This window comes from Sminthopsis crassicaudata, chromosome 1 (genome assembly GCF_048593235.1).
Source record: "Sminthopsis crassicaudata isolate SCR6 chromosome 1, ASM4859323v1, whole genome shotgun sequence".
Taxonomy (NCBI): domain Eukaryota; kingdom Metazoa; phylum Chordata; class Mammalia; order Dasyuromorphia; family Dasyuridae; genus Sminthopsis; species Sminthopsis crassicaudata.
In genome coordinates, this window is record NC_133617.1 from 141,881,274 (window position 1) to 141,904,282 (window position 23,009).

General features: G+C 32.8%; 1 protein-coding gene across 8 annotated transcripts in view; it reads right to left on the bottom strand.

Annotated features, from left to right (window-relative positions):
- The window catches only part of VPS13B (vacuolar protein sorting 13 homolog B), a 973,300-nt gene that overhangs the window by 371,137 nt on the left and 579,154 nt on the right, over positions 1-23,009 (bottom strand). For 7 of the 8 annotated variants that reach the window (XR_012482416.1, XM_074268391.1, XM_074268380.1 and 4 more), the window contains one exon: positions 10,183-10,386. Coding sequence is in view for 6 of the 8 variants with exons in the window: in XM_074268391.1 (XP_074124492.1) it covers positions 10,183-10,386 (204 nt within the window). In the remaining 2 variants the exon portion in view is untranslated. Of the gene's footprint in view, positions 1-10,182; positions 10,387-20,765; positions 20,974-23,009 lie in introns of those variants that run through there. The other variant, XM_074268420.1, reaches the window with a different exon arrangement.

Sequence of the window (23,009 nt, forward strand, 5' to 3'; positions counted from 1 at the left end):
ACAGAACTCAAGAGACTTCTAAAAAAGGTAAAAAGAAATCTTGAGAACTATACTTCTGTCAAAAAAATATGTAAAGAACATATGTACAATTTGTCTTAGAAACTAGAGGTGGAAAGGAGATTATATCATAAAAAAGTATAAAGTGGTGGTACTATATCTCATGAAGAGGCAAAGGTAACCTATTATATCTGAGAGAAAGAAAGGAGGGAGATGAACATAGCGTGTATCAATAGACATATTCGATTTATGGTGAAACTTCTTCCACTTCATTGAAAAGTGAAAGGGAAGGAGTAAGCTAAGGGGAAGGGAATACAGTAATTTCGAGGAAAAGGGATAAAATAAGGGGAGGATCTTTAAGGTGGGGGAGGGATCCTAAAAAGGGAGGGCTGTGAAAAGCAAGTGGTGTTTACCAGTTTAATACTGGATAGGAGGGTAAAAGGGAAGGAAAGGGGAAAAGCATAAGCAGGGGTTAATAGGATGGCAAGCAATATAGAATTAGTCCTTCTAACCATAAATGTGAATGGGGCAAACTGCCTCATAAAGAGGAAGCAGTTAGCAGACTGGATTAAAAGTCAGAATCCTACTATATGTTGTTTACAGGAAACACACCTGAAACAGGATGAGACATTCAAACTAAAAGTAAAAGGGTGGAGCAGAATCTATTATGCCTCAGGCAAAACCAAAAAAGCAGGAGTAGCCATCCTCATCTCAGATCAAGCAAAAACAAAAATTGATCTAATTAAAAGAGATAAGGAAGGGCATTATATCCTGCTAAAGGGAAGCATCAATAGTGAAGCCTTATCAATATTAAACATGTATGCACCAAGTGGTGCAGCATCTAAATTCTTAAAAGAGAAATTAAGAGAGCTGCAAGAGGAAATAGATAGCAAAACTATAATAGCGGGAGATCTCAACCTTGCACTGTCAGAATTAGATAAATCAAACCACAAAATAAATAAGAAAGAAGTCAAAGAGGTAAATAGAATACTAGAAAAGTTTGATATGATAGATCTTTGGCGAAAGCTAAATGGAGACAGAAAGGAATATACTTTCTTCTCAGCAGTTCATGGAACCTATACAAAAATTGATCATATACTAGGGCATAAAAACCTCAAAATCAAATGCAGTAAGGCAGAAATAGTAAATGCATCCTTTTCAGACCATAATGCAATCAAAATAACATTTAATAAAAAGCCAGGGGAAAATAGACCAAAAAATAATTGGAAACTAAATAATCTTATACTAAAGAATGATTGGGTAAAACAGCAAATCATAGACATAATTAATAACTTCACCCAAGAAAATGACAATAATGAGACATCATACCAAAATGTGTGGGATACAGCCAAAGCAGTAATTAGGGGAATTTTTATATCTCTACAGGCCTACTTGCATAAAATAGAGAAAGAGAGGGCCAACGAATTGGGTTTACAACTAAAATTGCTAGAAAAGGAACAAATTAAAAACCCCCAGACAAACACAAAACTTGAAATTCAAAAAATAAAAGGTGAGATTAATAAAATTGAAAGTAAAAAAACTATTGAATTAATTAATAAAACTAAGAGTTGGTTTTATGAAAAAACCAACAAAATAGACAAACCCTTAGTAAACCTGATTAAAAAAAGGAAAGAGAAAAAGCAAATTGATAGTCTTGAAAATGAAAAGGGTGAACTCACCACTAATGAAGAGGAAATTAGAACAATAGTTAGGAGCTACTTTGCTCAACTTTATGCCGATAAATTTGATAACTTAAATGAAATGGAAGAATACCTTCAAAAATATAGCTTGCCCAGATTAACAGAGGAAGAAGTAAGTAGTCTAAATAGTCCCATCTCAGAAAAAGAAATAGACCAAGCTATTAACCAACTTCCTAAGAAAAAGTCCCCAGGACCAGATGGATTTACAGGTGAATTCTACCAAACATTTAAAGAACAACTAACTCCAATGCTATGTAAACTATTTGAAAAAATAGGGATTGAAGGAGTCCTACCAAATTCCTTCTATGACACAGACATGGTACTGATACTTAAACCAGGTAGATCGAAAACTGAGAAAGAAAACTATAGACCAATTTCCTTAATGAATATTGATGCTAAAATCTTAAATAAGATATTAGCAAATAGACTTCAGAAAATCATCCCCAGAATAATACACTATGACCAAGTGGGATTTATACCAGGAATGCAGGGCTGGTTTAATATTAGGAAAACTATTAGTATAATTGACCATATTAATAATCAAATTAATAAAAACCATATGATCATCTCAATAGATGCAGAAAAGGCATTTGATAAAATCCAACATCCATTCCTACTAAAAACGCTTGAGAGTATAGGAATAAATGGACTATTCCTTAAAATAATAAGGAGCATATATTTAAAACCTTCAGTAAACATCATATGTAATGGTGATAAACTAGAACCTTTCCCTGTTAGATCAGGAGTGAAACAAGGTTGCCCACTATCACCATTACTATTCAATATAGTACTAGAAACTCTAGCCTTGGCAATAAGAGCCGAGAAAGAGATCCAAGGAATTAGAGTAGGAAATGAAGAAATCAAATTGTCACTTTTCGCAGATGACATGATGGTATACTTAGAGAACCCCAAAGACTCTGCTAAAAAGCTATTAGAAATAATTCAGAATTTTAGCAAAGTCGCAGGATACAAAATAAATCCACATAAATCCTCAGGATTTTTATACATTACCAACACAATCCAACAGCAAGAGATACAAAGAGAAATTCCATTCAAAATAACAGTCGATAGTATCAAATATTTGGGAATATATCTACCAAAGGAGAGTCAGGAATTATATGAGCAAAATTACAAAACACTTGCCACAAAAATAAAGTCAGATTTAAATAATTGGAAAGACATTCAATGTTCTTGGATAGGCCGAGCGAATATAATAAAGATGACAATACTCCCCAAACTAATCTATTTATTTAGTGCTATACCAATCAGACTCCCAAGAAACTATTTTAATGACCTAGAAAAAATAACAACAAAATTCATATGGAAGAATAAAAGGTCGAGAATTGCAAGGGAACTAATGAAAAAAAAGTCAGAGGAAGGTGGTCTAAGTGTACCTGATTTAAAGCTATATTATAAAGCAACAGTCACCAAAACCATTTGGTATTGGCTAAGAAATAGACTAGTTGATCAGTGGCATAGGTTAGGTTCACAGGACAAGATAGTGAATAAAAATAGCAATCTAATCTTTGACAAACCCAAAGATCCCAAATTTTGGGATAAGAATTCATTATTTGACAAAAACTGCTGGGAAAACTGGAAATTAGTATGGCAGAAACTAGGCATGGACCCACATTTAACACCACATACTAAGATTAGATCAAAATGGGTCCAAGATTTAGGCATAAAGAACGAAATCATAAATAAATTGGAGGAACATGGGATGGTTTACCTCTCAGACTTGTGGAGGAGGAAGGAGTTTGTGTCCAAGGGAGAACTAGAGACCATTATTGATCACAAAATAGAACATTTTGATTACACCAAATTAAAAAGTTTCTGCACAAACAAAACTAATGCAAACAAGATTAGAAGGGAAGTAACAAATTGGGAAAAAATTTTTACAGTTAAAGGTTCTGATAAAGGCCTCATCTCCAAAATATACAGAGAATTGACTTTAATCTATAAGAAATCAAGCCATTCTCCAATTGATAAATGGTCAAAGGATATGAACAGACAATTTTCAGATGATGAAATTAAAACTATTTCCACTCATATGAAAGAGTGTTCCAAATCACTATTGATCAGAGAAATGCAAATTAAGACAACTCTGAGGTATCATTACACACCTGTCAGATTGGCTAAGATGACAGGAACAAATAACGATGAATGTTGGAGGGGCTGTGGGAAAACTGGGACACTGATGCATTGTTGGTGGAGTTGTGAAAGAATCCAACCATTCTGGAGAGCAATCTGGAATTATGCCCAAAAAGTTATCAAAATGTGCATACCCTTTGACCCAGCCATACTACTACTGGGCTTATACCCCAAGGAACTACTAGAGAAGGGAAAGGGTCCTGTATGTGCCAAAATGTTTGTGGCAGCCCTTTTCATAGTGGCTAGAAGCTGGAAGATGAATGGATGTCCATCAATTGGAGAATGGTTGGGTAAACTATGGTATATGAATGTTATGGAATATTATTGTTCTATAAGAAATGACCAACAGGAGAAATATAGAGAGGCTTGGAGAGACTTACATCAACTGATGCTGAGTGAAACGAGCAGAACCAGAAGATCATTATACACTTCAACAATGATACTGTACGAGGATGTATGCTGATGGAAGTGGATTTCTTCAACATAGAGAAGAGCTAATCCAATTCCAATTGATTAATGATGGAAAGAACCAGCTACATCCAGAAAAGGAACAATGGAAATGAATGTAAACTGTTATTTTTACCTTCTGAATCCAATTCTTCCTGTGCAACAAAAAATTCGGTTCTACACACATATATTGTATCTAAATTATACTGTAATATATTTAACATATATAAGACTGCTTGCCATCTGGGGGAGGGGTTTGGGGGAGGAAGGGAAAAAATCTGAATAGAAGTAAGTGCAAGGGATAATGTTGTAAAAAATTACCCATGCATATGTACTGTCAAAAAAATGTTATAATTATAAAATAAAATTTAAAAAAAAAAAAAAAAAAAAAATAAAGATATCATAAACAAAGCAGAAAGTCTTGAAAAGAAAAAAATCCCTGAGAAAGAGAGAGAAATCTGAAAGTACAGAACTCAAAATATATTATTATAAAAATATGTGGCAAAACCATTCAAATTACATGTATATACCTTAAAAATAAAAAAAATAGCATTAATGTTAAATCAAAGAAGTAGGTCTTAGCTATGCTAAGGAAATCACAAGGCAGATTCCCCAAAACACTCTAAGTACCATATAAAACACCAAAAAGTGACTGATAATACCTGGGAGATACTAGTAATCTACATATGGCAGACATCAGTATAGGTTCTTCCAATTTTCAGAACATCATTTCTACAGGTCATAAAAATAAACTTAGATACAGCAAAATTGTTTTTAAGGGAAAGAAGAAAAAATGTGAATGACCAAAAAATGAACTTTACATTTTATGTGTGTGTATGTATATGTATGTATGCCTATGTATATGTACATATGGAAAGAGAAAAAGAAAGATAGAGAGTGAGAAGAGGGAGGTAGGGGTGGGGGCAAACCAAGACAAAACAATGTCATGGGAAAAGCACTGGCCTGGGAAATTGAAGGATCTGGTGTTAGTCCCAATTTTGCTATTAAAGAACATACACTAATAACTTTTCTAGATCTCATTTACCTTTTCTCTAAGTTAAGCTAGAACAGGGGTAGGGAACACCTGGCTTGCAGGCTGTATAAGGCCCACAAAATCAATTGTTTTGGTCTTGCCAAGGTAATCGCAGGTGATGATGAACTGAAAGCTAAATAACAACAATCTCCCACTGTTTGAGTTTTCATACAATACTTTTGTATGGCCCATGAATGATGTTATAAATATCCAAATGGCAGAAAAAAAAGTTTCCCACCTCTTGTCTAAATGATCATTTTTAGAAAGCTCCCTTCTCTTCCTCCTCATCTCACATCACTCAGCTGTCTCAATATCTCCCTCTTCACCCATCTTAAAAAGAAGCACAGGGAGTCCTTGATCATGTTAACCAAATCTACTGATCTGATAAACTGCAATGGCGCTCTATTACTTCCAAGGTCAAATATAAAATCTTCTGTTTGATGCTGAAAGTTCTATGTAATTTGACTTCTTCCTACCTCCCTATCCAGTTTTCTCATACCTTATCCTCTAACACATTTTCTGCAATTCACTGACACTAGCTTGACTCTTTCTCTTCCTTGTATACTGTACTACATTTACCAACTCTAGGCATTTTCACTGACTGTTCCGGCTGGCCAAGGGAGAATTTTGTCCTTTCCACTTTCCACCAAGTTTCTTTTAACTTCCTTCAAGTATCAATGAATGTCCTACATTCTATAAGATATAATTCCTAGTCTTCATCTACCTTAGTGTCTTCCCTCTGAGATTACCTTTAATTTACTTTATTTCTTGTTTGTACAGAGTTGCTTATATGTAGTCTTCTCTCCCATTAGGCTGTGACCTCTTTGAAAATAGGATTGGTTTTTGTCTTTTTTTTTTGCACCGAGGCACTTATTTAATGCTTGTTGACTGGACTTGAGAATTATTTTATTTCTAAAATAATAATATTACTTTTCTATATAAAGATATATACACACACACACACACATGTACGTGTATGTGTGTACGCATTATGTGAGTACATGAGTCATAGTAGTCTAGAGCAGAGATGTCAAATTCCTCAAAACAAATCACTATGTAGTTGGGAGATTTTTAATAAAATAAAATAAAATAAAATATTTAATAAAATAAAAGTATAGTAGAAAACATATAATGTTTCTAAGTCAATATATGGCTATCAGGCATCTGATGATAGAGGTAGAGTACTGTTAATTTCGGAGTCAGGAATTCCTGCTTCTGATAATGACTAGCAGTGTGACTCTTGCCAAGTCATACTCTATAAGCCTCAGCCAGCTTCTAATGGATACTAATGGATAAAATCCCAGTTTCTTTACATACACACAGATATAAGGGACACAATGTACATACAGGTATAAATATACAGGTTATACAGAATAAAATGTCATAATGTCAACACAAAAGGAGAATACATAACTTCATCAAATAGATCTTCTTTATGGTTCTTGTCAAATCTTTGTTGGGATTACATTTTCCAATTTTTATATCTGATGAGTTAGGAAATCATAAAGCTCACATTTTAATATCAACCCAAGCTGTTCAACAATCATATGATAGTTTTACTCAACACAGAGTTACATAAGTCCACATAAGATTAGAGTTGGAGGGAGCCTCAAGTCATCTAATTTAATGCCTTCACTTTACAGATGAGGGAATCAAGTCCTAGGAAAGCAATGACTTATCTAATGTCACATGAATAGAAAACAGCAGAGATAAGCTTTGAACTGAAGTTCTATGATGCCAGATCCAGCATACTTCCCACTGTTATGCAACCTTAACACAAAAGAAGCATAATTCATAAAGTCATTCTAATTATTAGGGGTATTAGCATCTGTTAGTTTAGTTGTGATGCATATTAAGACAAAAAGAATAAATTATAAAATATATTTTGGGAGAGGGAAAGACTAAACTAATGATTTTCTTTCTATGGGAAACTCCACATCAAGTGGCTCCTTCTAACAAAGGAGATCAATCACTGGTAAATAATTTATAGTTTGGAAAAGTTGCTTGGTGACTCTGCGGAGTTACCAGAATTTCCCTAGGGTCTTGCAGTTAATATTGTCCAAAGTAGTACTTGAACCCAGGTCTTCTTGACTATGGGCTGACATTCTATTCACTACATGATACTGCTTTTTCTAAAATATATACCAAGACTATACATGTGTATACATACATGTAAAGTATATACATGAATTTAAAAAAAAATGAAAGTACCTTTTTGCTAAGATTAAATACATCACAAATGTTAAAATATTAAATAAATGTTACTTCCTAAAAATAGGATTTAAACTACCTCAATAAAATGATAGTCACAATTAGAATACCATAAAAAATTAAGAAAATATTACTTTTTTAAGCCACATAAATATATATTTAACACACACTACAGGAAAGCATTACCCAACTTGGCATCTTAATAGCTATAATATCTTGTCTTATAAGCACCAGAATGTACACATGTGTGTATATACATGTGTTTGTGTGCATATGAGAGACAGAGAGATGGAGAGAGAGAACAAGCTTAAGAGTCGATGAGATACTAGTGAATATGAAAAGACTAACTAAAGCTTTCTAAAATTTGCAAGAATTACCTGATCTTTATAATTTAAATAAAGTAAACATCATACATGAATGCTAAAAATATATTATAAAGACTTTTAGATCAAGGATACTTTTCTTCAAATATTTCTTATTAAGAGAATGAATGCACATATTTTTGCATTTTCCTGACATATCTTGGTAGTTTTAGCTGCTCTTATGTTTTAAGAGACTTTTGTAAGTTTTAAAAGTTCCATCTCAACCAGCAGTCTTACATTCATTTCAACAAAATCCTTTAAATTTGCAAGACAGATGTTGAGTAAAGAAAATAGAACTGAGAGAATCAGATATTCATTACCACAATACTACCAAAAAAGAATCCCAAATCCCAAGAGAACTCCAATTAAACTCACTGATCAATCTTAGTTCCAAAGGACTGACAATAAGTCATCACTGCTTTCAACTATGTGGAGGACAATAGGTCCAGAAGGCTGCATATGCTTCAGATATGGTCACTGGGATTTTTTTTTCCTAATTATTATTCTTTGCTATAAGAGAAGGCTCTACATGGTGTCATTATTGGGAAGTGAAAATGTAATAATAATAAAAAAAACAAACAAACATAAAATATGAAGAAGGATAAAGTGACAAAGTAATCTGTGCTGTCAGTTTATTTTGTTTAAAACCGTTTACAAGCACCTACCAGCTAATGATGCTGTCACAACGTGACTCAGTTAAAAAGAATCTAGTTTCAGAGGTTGTAAAGTGTTTTAGGTAAATAGCTTCAGAATGATACTTCATCAAACTACGGTAGGGCAGCTTTATGAAAATATATAAGATGCAGAGATAGGGACTTCACCTGTGATGTCATTGGTATACTGAATCCCTCTTATCATCCAGTAAGAGACTTGTACAACTGTGTGAAAGACTTAGTTTTTCTCATCAATTCAGTGATCCCAGGCAATTCCAATAAACTTTGGATGGAAAATGCCATCGGCAACCAATGAGAAAACTATGAAGACTGAATGTGGAACAAAATATAGCTATTTTAATTTTTTTTCTTTTGTTGTTTTTTTTCTCATGATTTTTCCCTTTTGTCCTTATTTTTCTTTCCCAACATAACTCATGTAGAAATGTATTAAAAATGAAAACATGCACAACCTATATCAGACTGGTTGCTAGCACCAGGCAGTGGGAGGGAAAAAGAGAAACAGAGGGAGGGAACAAAAAAAAAAAAAATCAAACTTGGAACTCAAAATCTTATAAAAATGCAAGTGAAAGAACATATTTACACATAAATGGAAAAATAATATGCTATTAAAGTAAAATTTAAAAAAGAACACTTTTACATAATAACACTGGCAATCAAAGTTACCTTATATAAGACAGGACAAGATAGGAGCTAGAATAGTGATTTAGCTATTACAACTAGATGAAGAAACCTTTACCAAGTCAGGTCTGTACCTTCTCTGTGGCTTATAGTTTTAGAGCTGCCTAAAGCAGCTGTAACAAATTCAAGTAGACATAAGAAACAATAAACCATAAATAAGGATCACTAAGGATCACTGAAAGCTGCAAGGTGAGAGGAGTTCCATTTATCACAGTTTACATGAGGTCACATTGTACAATGTTACTGTACAAACACTTTTAATGCATATTGTTTTTCTTCTTCTACCTACATCTCAAGTGGAAGATGCCTTCTGCACATCTTATAATACATATATAAGTCTAATCAATTAAAAACATCATCCTCTGAAAGTATAGCTGCTTTCATTTAGGGATAGAAGGAAAAAAAAAAACTGCCCAGGGCCAGAAATTCTTATTTTCTTGCTCCTTTAGCTTAAACATACTTCACATAAAAGTTGTGAAGTCTTTTTTTCCTATTATAGACAGAGATAAGAGATTAAAATGTAACATAAGAACAACAACAACAAAGACATTCTATGGCTGAATTCTAGTCAATTAAAAATGTGAAAGCTTCTTTTCAGTTTTGTGTTCAACTGTCAGAAAATGGTATGCTGATCAAAAGAAAGCTCTTAAGGAAATGCTGACCCAAATGTAAATTTGTAATAATCACAGTGTAACACTTGATAGGAATAATGTCTCTAAGCAAAAACATAGGTTCCAGTTACAAAATTTGATTTCATGTTTATAATGGAATATAGAAGTAATATGAAAACAGTTGGTTTAGAAATACTAACAATTGTATTTCTCACTGGTTATGGGTTAGTGGGATGTGGATTTTGAGAGTGGGGGAAAATCAGTAAGGCAGGGTATGAAATACTAGAAGGTGTAGAATTTTTCTCCATCATTTCCTACCTGCTAGCCATATTCCACTCAAGTGCTGGATTTTGAGAATTTCTTTCATTTTCTGGTAGCAACCCTGCTTTGCTACTCTCCTTCTCTGGCTTTAGCTGTTCCCATTGAGCAGTACCAATATTGATTGACTGTAAGTCTATTTGGTATTGTCTGTCTTCAACTTCCGATCCAGGATCTCGAAGAATTCCTAAATTCAGTGCTCTCCTATAAAGCAAAGGGAAAACACATTAACTAAAATCAAACATACCATCATTCCATGCATGTGTCTGTATACTATCATTGCTACAATATTAATTTCTTTGTTTACTGATGCTCAAGTTGAATGAATCATTTTTACAATATTAATATAAGAGGAAATAGATATATTTAAAAATAGAGATATTTTATGATTTAAGTAAGCTTTTTGGCTTGCCTAAAAATTGTGTGTAACACTAATAAATAATGCCTTTCATTTTTAATTTCTTCCTCCCTCCCTCCCTCCCTTTCCCTTTCTCTCTCTCTCTCTCTCTCTCTCTCTCTCTCTCTCTCTCTCTCTCTCTCTCTCCTTCTTTCTTTCACTAAGTTAAGTAACTTGCCAGGGTCACACACCTAGGAAGTGTTAAGTGTCTGAGAACCGATTTGAACTCAGGTCCTCCTGACTTCAGGGCTGCTATCCACTGTGCCTTTCACTTTTAAGGCTAATGTTGCTGTTCTATTATTGTCCTTAGTACTTTGGATGCTTTACCAATATAGTTAGAAAGAGTTTTTTGCAGATCCATCCATATCTTTGAAGAAACAGACCTCAACTTTGATAAGGCAATTAACATTCTGCAAATTTTAAATGCTATAAAATATCAGTTATTACTATTTATTATTATTATCACAACTACCACCAACAGTTAGAGATATATTTAAAGGGGACTTACAAGTCAAGCTATTCTAGAACCAAAATTACATAAAGCTAGAAAATTAGAGATGTCTCAAGAAATCTTTGAATTCCAAGGAGATTTAGTGAGAATAAGGAGAGAAGGAAAGACTAACGATATATTTCCTTTTACAATCTTGTCCTCTTTTAAGTTAAATTTATTCTTTTTATATAATTGATAGTCTATTATTTTATTGGTGTTTTCAATAAGGGATTACATTCCCAACATTATTGAAGACTTAGTAAAGCTAAAATTGTATGTCTTTGTTCTACAGTGTTTTATGAAGTAGTTTCAAGTAATTACATCATACAATTTTAGAGCTAGAAAAGAATTCATAGATTTATAGTCAAATAGAAATAATACATATGCTAAGCAAATCTGATTCCATTATCAATGAATATATACATATGTATATAGGAAGACTGAAAAAAGATATTTGTCATCATCTTTTAAAATAATTCATGGTAAGTATAAATATATTTATAAGTTTCTAGAACAAAGTTTAGCAAATCTTTATTTAAAAAAACTAAGCATCTTAGTTTTAAAACAAATAACATTAGCAAGAATTTTTTTTAAAGCTGGTACATTTTTTCCTCCTATAATGAACCCTTGTGCTTTCCAACCTAATATATCCACAGTTCCATAACAGTAATTTCTAAAAAATTTTACATAACTAGTTTAGGACCAATAAATTTTTTGCATTAGCAGTAAAGAAAAAATGGAAAAGATACTTTAAAATGATGTATGAGCATAGTATATAATCTTTTTATATTTTAAGATCAGAATGACAAATATTATTGTTGACCTGGAATCACAATTACAATAACATTGCAGAATGAGGTTTTATTGCTTGAAAAGTAAATTCAAAATTTAATAACACAGAATTTTAAGAGTTAGAAGAAAATTTTGAGGTCTTATCCTCAAAGAACATGAGAATTAGAAGGGTCTAAGAGATAAATTTAGTTCAATGTACTTATTTACAGAGTGGAATCTTAGACCTAGAAAGATTAAGTTACATTAGTCTATTCAGTTCTCTCAAAATAAGCTATTGTTGGATTTATAATCCAATCACAATTTTGGGGAATGATAGCCTATAGGCAAGCAGGCTTGGAAAAATAATTTCAAAATAATTAGGGCTGCTTTTCACTGAAATATGGGTGAGTATTCTCACTGCTTATGAAATTCAGGTTCTGATCCATGACAGATTTTCAAATAAAATATCTTTCTGAATACTCATTGATAAATCGATTTACTTTAGGCATGGAAACTCATTGGGACCATGATATTATTTACCACATAATCCATTTATTTTCCTAAAAAGTAACTGCTTTTACTTTGTTTTACATAAATCTAGAGAAACTTGACAAAGGTCTTTTTTATCATTAGACCATGAGGCTCAACAGTTTTATATATCAATAAGTTTTTGTTTTTATGTGCTAACATAATGTTGACAGTCAATATTCCATCACATGATAGCCTATCTTATTCCCGCAGTACATCAGCCTATGAAAATAATATTTATTTATTTTAAGCTAATAGTTTCTCCATTTTAAATATATATATATATATATGCATATATATATATATATATACATATACACATTATATATATAATATATATATTTGTAAGGTGAACTGAAACATTTAGGAAATCCATCTAAAAGAGGAAAAAGTATGCTTGGAAATATAATTAGAGTTATATTAAATGACAAACAAAGCAACCTAAGCAGGCATTAACATCAGATTTTATATTTCCCTTGGCATATAGAGAGGCTATATAGTAACAAAATTACAACCACAAAAACACTGAGTTATTTCAGAGTTTTTCATTTGGGTTTGAAATTTCCCATGTTTTGTTTCAACTTAAAACTGATCGATATTTTTGCATCATGATTTTCCACAGATTCATCCTTCCTATCCAAAAAAGGGCTATATTTTAAGCAATGGTCATATAATCTTAATATATTAATTTCCAAATTTCAAACTTTCTGATGGTTGAATTTGGCACTTATTTTTCCAATGTATTGATTTTTAAAAATTAAATCATGCATTACATGAAAGGCAGTCTGGTATAGGGAATAGAAAAATAGCCTTGAAGCTAGGGAAATATGGGTTCAAGTCTTAGTCTTTGAATATTTTCTAGATCACTAACTTACTCAGGGTCAGTATGTGCCAAAGATAAGTTTCAGAGAAGAAACCTGCCTGCACTGGTAGAAAAAACTTACTTATCCAAGAATTTTTTATAAAATGAAATCACAGGTTTGGTGATAATTCATTTTTAATTTATTTTTAAAATATGTACAACACTTTTGATGTGCATAATCAATTAAGATAACTCATATAAAGATTTTAAATATGTTAGAGGGATATAAGATAATATACAGAATGAATTTAAACTTTAGGAACTGCCATTCCCAATGAAAGTATAATGTTGGAAAAATTGCAAAGTCTTTGAATTGATCAGATATTCAGAGACTTGGGAAAAAAAGGAAGTCATGGAGACCATATAATGCAAAATTCACATCTCAGCTCAGCAAGCTTGAATCAGACAACCAAGCACTTAAGGCTAATTACCTATTCGATGTGAGATAATGACTCTATTAGTGTATATTTGGATAATGGCTCTGGAATCTTTGGTGCTTGCTTAATGTTTGGTGTTAAGATAATCATAGGCAAGGATTGGGGTGGGGGGGGAGAAAGGGAGGCAAGAGTCACTTGGTGGCAGGAAAAGGAGGAGAGAAGTTGGTGATTCCGGGCTCCAGAATCCAGGCTAGATCTTTGGCAAGCCATGTGGCACCTTGCCTGCCTCCTTCACTTCTCCTCCTAAAGACCAAGGACTTTGATTTATCCTGACTCTGGCTGATTTGAAGCCCTCCAGGGAGCTAGCCCATACTTTACAATTCATTAAGTAAATTAATCTGTACTTCTCTTTCTCTATTTTGGCTATTACTGATTTAGGTATTAGTACCATATTTGGATCATAAAAGCAATCTGGAACAACTCCTTCCCCTATTTTCTTCAATAGTTTATATAGTATTGGAATTGTTTTTATTTAAAAATTGAGTTTTATATCCATCTGGCTTTGTAGAAAGTTTTAATTTTTAAATTTTTTTTATTTTTAAATTTATTATAGCTTTTTATTTACAAGATATATGCAAGCGTAATTTTTCAGCATTGACAATTGCAAAACCTTTTGTTCCAATTTTTCCCCTCCTTCCCCCTACCCTCTCCCCCAGATGGCAGGTAGACCAATACATATTAAATATGTTAAAGTATATGTAAAATACAATATATGTATACATGTTCATACAGTTATTTTGCGGCACAAGAAGAAATGGATTTTGAAATCGTGTACAATTAATCTGTGAAGGAAATCAAAAATGCAGGCAGACAAAAATAGAGGGATTGGGAATTCTATGTAGTGGTTCACACTCATTTCCCTGAGTTCTTTTGCTGGGTGTAGCTGGTTCAATTCATTACTGCTCTATTGGAACTAATTTGGTTCATCACATTGTTGAAGAGGGCCACATCCATCAGAATTGACCATCATATAGTAATTTTGTTGAAATATACAATGATCTCCTAGTCCTGCTCATTTCACTCACCATCAGTTCATGTAAGTCTCTCCAGGAGAAATTTTTAAAAGGAATTCATTGATGGCTTGTTCAATTTATTTTTCTAAAATGGGATTACCTAAGAATTTTACTTCTGCTTCTGTCAATCTGGACAATTTATATTTTAGCAAATATTCATTATTTCATTGTCAGATTTATTAGCATAGAGTTGAGCAAAATAGCTCCTAATTATTGCTATAACTTCCTCTTCATTGAAGATGAATTCACCCTTTTCATTTTTTAATCCTGGTAATATGGTTTTCTTCTTTCTTTCTTTTAAAATCGTTTTTATTTACCAGATATATGCATGGGTAATTTTACACATTGACAATTGCCAAACCTTTTGTTCTAATTTTTCCCCTCCTTCCTCCCCTTTCTTTTTTTTTTTTAATAAAATTAATGACAGTTTTATTTATCTAACCATTTTGTAAAACCAACTTTTAGTTTTATTTATTTGTTCAATAGCTTTTTACTTTCAATTTTATTAATCTTTCCAATTTTAAAATTTCTAATTTGGTGCTCAATTGCAGATTTTTAATTATTTTTCCTAATTTTTTAAATGGCATGCCCAAATCACTGATTTGCTCCTTCTCTATTTTATTCATGTAAACATTCAGAGATAAAAATGTCCCCTTAAAAATTGTTTTCACTATATTCCATAACTTTTGGCATATTACTTCATTATTGTTATTCTCTTTGATGAAATTATTGTTTACATGATTCCTTCTTTGACCCACTCATTATTAAGGGTTATATGATTTAATTTCCAATTAATTTATAATCTCTCTTTCCATTTATAGAAAGTTTATTACTTGTCATTTTAAAAACCATATCATGAAATAAAAAAGATGCAGTTGATGTTTTCACCTTTCTGCATTTGATTTTGAGGTTTATATGCTTTAATACACAGTCAACCTTTGTGTAGCTGCCATATATCACTAAGAAAAAAGAATATTCCTCTCTGTCCCCTTCAATTTTTTCCACTGATCTAGCATATCTAATTTTTCTAACTATTTCTAATAATTAATTCTAATAATTATATTCTAATTATTTCCTTAACTTCTTTCTTTTTAATTTTGTGCTTAGATTTGCCTAATTCTGAGAGAAAGAGGTTGAAATTCTCCACAGCAAAACAATCATTTTTGCAATTTTAACTTTACCTCTAAGAATTTGGAGACATCTGTTTAGTATTGATATTTCTTCATTGTCTATGGTACCTTTTAACAAAATGCATCATTCTTCCTTGTTTCTTTAATTAAATCTATTTTTGCTTTTGCTTTGTTGGAGATCAATTGTTACCCCTGTTTTTTGGTTTGTTTGTTTTTTTAACTTCAGTTGAAGCATAATATATTCTGCTCTAGCCTTTTACCAGATGTCTTCCTCCCTTTTCCCCACCCTTTTCCCTAGACAGAAAGTAATCTGACATATGTTAAGCATGTGCAATTCTTTTATACATATTTCCACAATTATCATGCTGCATTAGAAAAATGAGATCAAAAAAGAAAAAAATGAGAAAAAACAAAAAGCAAGCAAATAATAATAATAACAACAAAGGTTGAAATACTATGTTGTGAACCACATTCAGTTCCCATAGTCCTCTCTCTGCATGCAGATGTCTCTCTTTATCACAAGATCATAGGAATTGGCCTGAATCATCTTAATGTTGGAAATTATTCCATTACCTTCACATACCATAATTTATTTAGCCATTCTCTAACTGATGATGTAGTAGATACTCAGTTTCCATTTCTTTGCCACTACAAAAAGAGCTGCTACAAACATTTTTGCACACATAGGTCCTTTCCCCTTTTTTATGATCTCTTTGGGATACAGGCCCAGAAGGGACACTGCTGGATCAAAGGGTATGTACTGTTTGATCACCCTTTGGACATAATTCCAAATTGCTCTCCAGAATGGTTGGATCAGTTCACATTCCACCAACAATGTATTAGTATTCCAGTTCTCCTACGTGCTCTCCAACATTTCCTATCAGATTAGCCAATCTAAGATGCATTAAGTTGAATCCATTTTTTTCACCTAAAAGATTATGCTCAAGTTCTTTGCTGGATAGTTGGTTCTTCTTTGCAATCCAAGCTCCTTTGTCTTCTGGAGTATCATATTCTAAACCTTCTAATACTTTAATGTGGAAATTGTTAAAGCCTGTATAATCCTGACTTAATATTGTTTTTTTCTGGCTGCTTACAGTATTTTTTTCCTTCATCTATTAGTTCTGGAATTTGCCTACAACATCCCTTAGAGTTTTTCTGTTGGGAATCTCTTTCAGGAGGTGATCAGTAAATTATTTCAATGACATTTTACCTTCTGGTTCTAGAATATCATGGTAGTTTTCCTTGTTTATTTTCTTGAAAGATGCTGACTAGGTGCCTTTTTTTTATTATTATGTAGGTCGGTAATTCAGTAGGTCAGTAGGTCAATAATTCTTAAATTTTTTCTCTTGGATACTATATTTCAGGTCAGTTGCTTTTCAATGAGATAATTTACATTCTATTCTATTTTTCCATTGTTTTGATTTTATTGATTCTTGATGTCTTAGAACCATTAGCTTCCCCTGCTCAATCCTAATTTTTAAGGAATTATTTTCTTCAGTTAGATTGTATGCCTCTTTTTCCATTTATCCAATTTTTCAATAGTATTTTATTTTTTCAAATAATGTGAAGACAGTTTTCAACATTCATTTTTGTAAGACTGTGTTCCAAAATTTTCTCCCTACTTCTCTTACCTCCTCCCTCACCAAGACTGTAAGAAATCTGATATTGGTTAAATATATGCAAGTCTTTTAAAAGATATTTCCATATTTGTCATGTTGTGCAAGAACAGTCAGACCAAAAGAGGGGAAAAAAACACAAGAAAGAAACAAACAAAAGGTGAAAATATTATGCTTCAATCCATATTTAGTCTTGATAGTCCTCTCTCTGGATGTGGATATTATTTTTCATTCCAACTCTACTGGAATTACCTTGAATCACTGCATTGTTGAGAAAAGCCAAGTCTATCAGTTGATCATCACATAATCTTCTTGTTACTGTGTAGAATGTCTTCTTAGTTCTGCTCACTTGACTCAGCATCAGTTCATGTCTTTTCAGACTTTTCTGAAATCAGCCTGCTCATCATTTCTTATAGAACAATAATATTTCATTACCTTCACATACCATAACTTATTCAGCTATTCCCCATGTGGTTTCTTTTCCTTCATTTATGATTTCTTTGGAAAATGACCTAGTAGAGAAACTGCTGGATCAAAGGGTATGCATGGTTATAAATTGCTTTCCAGAATGGTTGGATTATTTCACAACTCCATCAACCATGTATTTATTTTCCCAGTTTCCTCACATTCCCTCCAGCATATGTCATTATCTTTTTCTGTCATCTTAGCCTCAGAAATTATCTTTTTATATCCTTTGAACATTTATCAATTGGGGAATGGCTTGTATTCTTGTAAATTTGAGTCAATTCTGTATATATTTTAGAAATGAAGCCTTTATTAGAAACATGGCTATAAAATTCCTCTTCTCCCCCAGCTTTCTGCTTCCCTTATAATCTTGAATTGGTTTTGTTTGTAATTCATTTTCTTTTTTTTATAATTCTCATTTCTTTTCCCATTTTTCTACTTCTCTTACTTGATTTTTAAAATATTTTTTGAACTCTTCCAAGAGGACTTTTAGGACCTGAGACCTAAAAGAGAGTGTGTTTTGATCTTCCCTGTTACCAGGGAAGCTTTCTATGGTTACAGCTTTCCCCCCCTCCCCCCTTTCCTCATTTTAAAAAAGTTGAGTTCTGTTCCTGGTATACCAGGGGCACTGTGCCAACCTTGTTACACTGTGGGCCAGTAATCCAGTCAATGGTATCTGTCCTGGGACCTCTGGATCTGGCAATCTGCCTACTATATAAGGGGGGGGGGGTCTGATCAAGTTGCACCTTTTGGGCTCTGGGTTCTGGGGCTGGCAATCTGCCTGTTGTTCTGGGGCTGAAGATCTCACACTTGGCCTACTATGCCACTGGATTGCTGAACAAGAACCATGGCACCTTGGTTTCAATCTATGCTGTGGCTAAGAGCTTCCTGCTGGCTTGTCCAAACACAGCCTGCACTGCGCTGCACTCTCCTTTTATCCAAGTGACACAGACTTTTCTTGAAATCCTCTCTAATTATCTTACACTATTATTTCTTGTATATAGTCACATTTCTTTCCTTCCCCATTGTGAACAAATTCTAGTAAAATTAACTTTCTTAATATTCAGGCATGACAGAAAGAAATTTCAGCATGTCTCTAATGGGACTTTAAAAGTACAGAAAATAATGTGTCCGGAGCCCTTTGTCTACCTAAGTAAGATCAGAGTTTTACCTTCATTATTGTAGCAGTATATTATACAAATCATCCTAACTACCATTAAGTTATTAAGCACTTTCTATGTGCCAAGTATTCTGAATCCCAACATGGTTCTAGTACCATCCTTCAAAAAGCTTACCTTCTCCTGAGACTTAAAGTGAGAAGGCTATAGCTTACTCTAGGTCTGTCCAGATATTCTATGTCTAACCTCCAGGAATCTAACAAACAAGCTCTATACAAAATAAAAACAAAGCTTTTTTTGGGGGGAGAGGAGGAAGCAAGGAGAAGAAAGATAACAAGTGGAAGGAATCAGGAAAGGTCCACTAAAGGAGGTGACATTTACAACTGAGTGTTAAAGGGAGCCAGTGGTGGGAAGGGACAGCATTTCAGGAATGGGGGACAGCTTGCAAAAAAGCATGGAGGCAGATTATGAGATGCCATGCATGAGCCACCACAAAGGCTTACATATGAATAGCATAGAAAGCATGATGAGGAATAATATATAATCAAAATAGACAGAAAAGAGTGGAAAGACTGTAAAAGATTTTAATCACTTAACCTTTTTGTCCTTGGGTTTCTTAATCTGTAAAATGGGAATAATAACAGGTAAGACCTACCTTAAAGACTTCATGTAAAGGTTAAATAATGTATGTAGAGCACTTTATAAATCTTAAACTATTATGTAAAGGTTGATTGTTACTATTATTCTTAACACTTAGAATTAGATCATAAAATCCCTCCTTTCTTCTTACCAAAGTAAATCTTAGCCACTAATTTTCTTTCTTTCTTTCTTTTTGGGAGCAAGACATATATACTTTTCAGAAAAGGACATTATAACATTTTAAAATTAGTATAATTTAATTAAATGTAACATGCTTGTGTATATTTTTGGTGTATTTCTCTTTTTATAGTATTTTTTATTAAAATCTTCCTGATTCTTGTAGTAAACTGGAATATCATAAAACCTCTCACCAAAAGTTATATATGCTCAACATTAAAATACCTCAAAGGAAAAGAAATTCAAACATAGGGTACTTCAAATAGTACATTTTTTCAAGATTACATGCATGTATAAAAATCATAATATGACTTAGGTGGCATCTCTAACTTTTTTTTTTGGAGAACTATCGGAAGGATTATTTGGATAAGTGAATCAAATCTCAACTTTTAAAATATGTTTTTCATTGATTTCAGTCACTACATTGGACTTGGACTTTTTAATATAAATACACTTGCATTTTCTTTGATGTTACCAAAAGCAGAGAACCATTTAATAACTTTTTGAATGTTTCCTGCTACAGGAAAAAAAGTGTTATAATTTAAAAATAGGCTTAGCATCCTGAAGTAATTAAAAATCATGATGTACAACATTTTATTTAAGATAAAAGTGTTTTCACTTCATTTGTATAGTTTCTCTACCAGAATGCTATAAGGTATGATTGCAAAATAGTAAAATCATTGAAGAATGGCTTCTAATGGAACATTTTACTTGGAATCTTTAAAAAACTTAAAAGAATCAGTTCATACTGAAAACTAGAATATATAACATTAGGAGTGTGTATTAAAAAAAATGCAATGTAATGAATGAATTCTTATATATTTTTATTTGCAATAATTATAAATCCTTCTCCTGGAAGCATTTTTTTAACTTGAAATAAGACTCAAATATTCTTTTTTCAAAATCATATTATTCCAAGCTTTATGAACTTTGCTCCCTCCTCCGTATTGTGGCCTTTGAAAATCTAGTAATTCAAATCAGGAAGGGGATAAGCCAAGATGACCATGACTTCCTTACCCCGAGCACAAAAAGCTGCTTTACTTGTTGAAATGTAGGAGTTATAATTATAATTGCTTTGCCCTTCCGAAAACTTCTCTCCCAAATTAGTTGAACTGCTCAGCAGGTGGTGTAGGAGGATCAATTCATATCTACAAGAATTGGTCAATAATGTGACATAAGAACCAAAGAAGACTTTAAGTGTGTAACAGGAAACTATATCTTTAATGTTTTTTTTTTTCATTTTAAATTGATTTAGTCTGGCTCAGACCACTTTTATGTTTATGTAAAAAACAGCTCGTGTTGAACCATTTACTACTCACTGCTGAATAGGCATAACTCAGGAACTCACTGTATATAAAGAACTAAAATATATTCACTTATATAGCTCAATTGAGATCTATAAAATGTTAGCAAGCCAGAAAACAACACTTTAGGAAAATTAATATCTATCAAGGTCTATTAACCTGACTCTCATCTTTAATCTCTTTCTGTCTACTGGCTTCTTCCCTTTTTCCTTCAAATAAGGAATATTTTTCTCCTCTATCCTTAAAAAAAAATCCTCACTTGATTCACTCCAATCACCTCTTCTGGCTTCTCATCCTATATCCCTTTTTTTCCTCTTCTCACCTAAATTCCTTGAGAAAACTGTCTATAATTGTTATCTTAAATTCACTTTTACTCTCTTCTAAACTCTTAGTAATTTAGGTTTCAACCTTATCATTCAACAGAATACTTCTTCTCCAAAGTTACCAATGAGCTCTTAATTGTTAAAGTGAATGCCCTTTTCTCAATCTTGGCCTTCTTTAGCCTTTCTAAAGCATGACATGTTGAACAATTCTTCTTCAGAACACTCTCTAAGTTTTTATAACATTTCTATTTTCTGTCCAACTGCTCCAAAGGTTACTTGTTTGGTATTCATCAATGTTATTTATGCCTTCTAACTGTGGATGTTCCTAAGGTTCTGTTCTTGTCCCCATTCTCATGACACTTTATACCATGGGCATCTCAAATCTCTAATTGTTGAAAACAGAATTCATTATCATACCTCCTAAACTCTTCCTGCTCTAAACTATTCTCCCAGTAATTCAGGCTTTTCATAAATTCATTGTCATTCTTGATCTTCATTCTCACTCATTTCACATGTCCAAAATTTTCCCAAGTATTGTTTAAATCTTGCCAATGTATCTTGTATCTCTTTCTCTCTATTCATACAGCAAGAAATTTAATCTAGATCTTTGTCACCTGTCATCTGGTCTACTGTAATAGCATTTTAATTAGTCTCTCTGTCTCGTCTTTCCCTCTTCAAGTCATCTGTCATTTAGCTACTGAGATAATTTTCTTAAAGAACAGATATGACCATGTTATCAATCTACTCAAATAATACCAGTCCCACTAAATTATTTCTAAGGTCATGTATAAAGTACTCTTTAAAAAGCATAATAAACTGATCTCTTCCTATCTGTCAAGGCTTCTTACACCTTCCTCTGTTCCACATAGTCTATGATCCTGTAATGGGACTAATTTACAGATAATGAAAACCAACACTTCATTCCTTTGCTTAGGTATTCTCTTCTTCTAGAATGCTCTGTCTTCTACCTTCATTCAAAACTGAATTCAAGGGTCAGCTAGTTGGCATAGTAGATAGAGTGCCAGCCCTGAAGTCAGGAGGACCAGAGTTCAAATCTGGCCTCAGACACTTAACACTTCCTAGCTGTGTAACCCTGGGCAAGTCATTTAACCCCAGCCTCAGGGAAAAAACAAAAACAAAAACACAAAACAACAACAACAAAAAAAACCAAAATGAATTCAAGTCCCTCTTTCTATAAGAGACTCTTCTGGTTAAATTAGTTTTTATCAACATTCCATCTATCTTGAATAAACATACTTATTTATATGTTGTCTACCTCATTGAAATGTGAGCTTCTTGCAAGCTGAGGCTGTTTTTCCTTTTTTTTTATTCTTCAGTGCGTAGCACAAAGCCAGACCCATATAGAATACTTTATAAAGGCTTATCAAATAAGTGAAGTTTATTAAATTAAATGTGTCTGATACAAAATCAGACATTAGTAATCATTTACCTCACAATACTAACTAAGGAGGTTACAGAGAAAGCATAAATGAGTGGAGAAGTGCTGCCTATGATAGTCTCTATAAGCTAATCTCTTATAGAGTATCACACAATTAT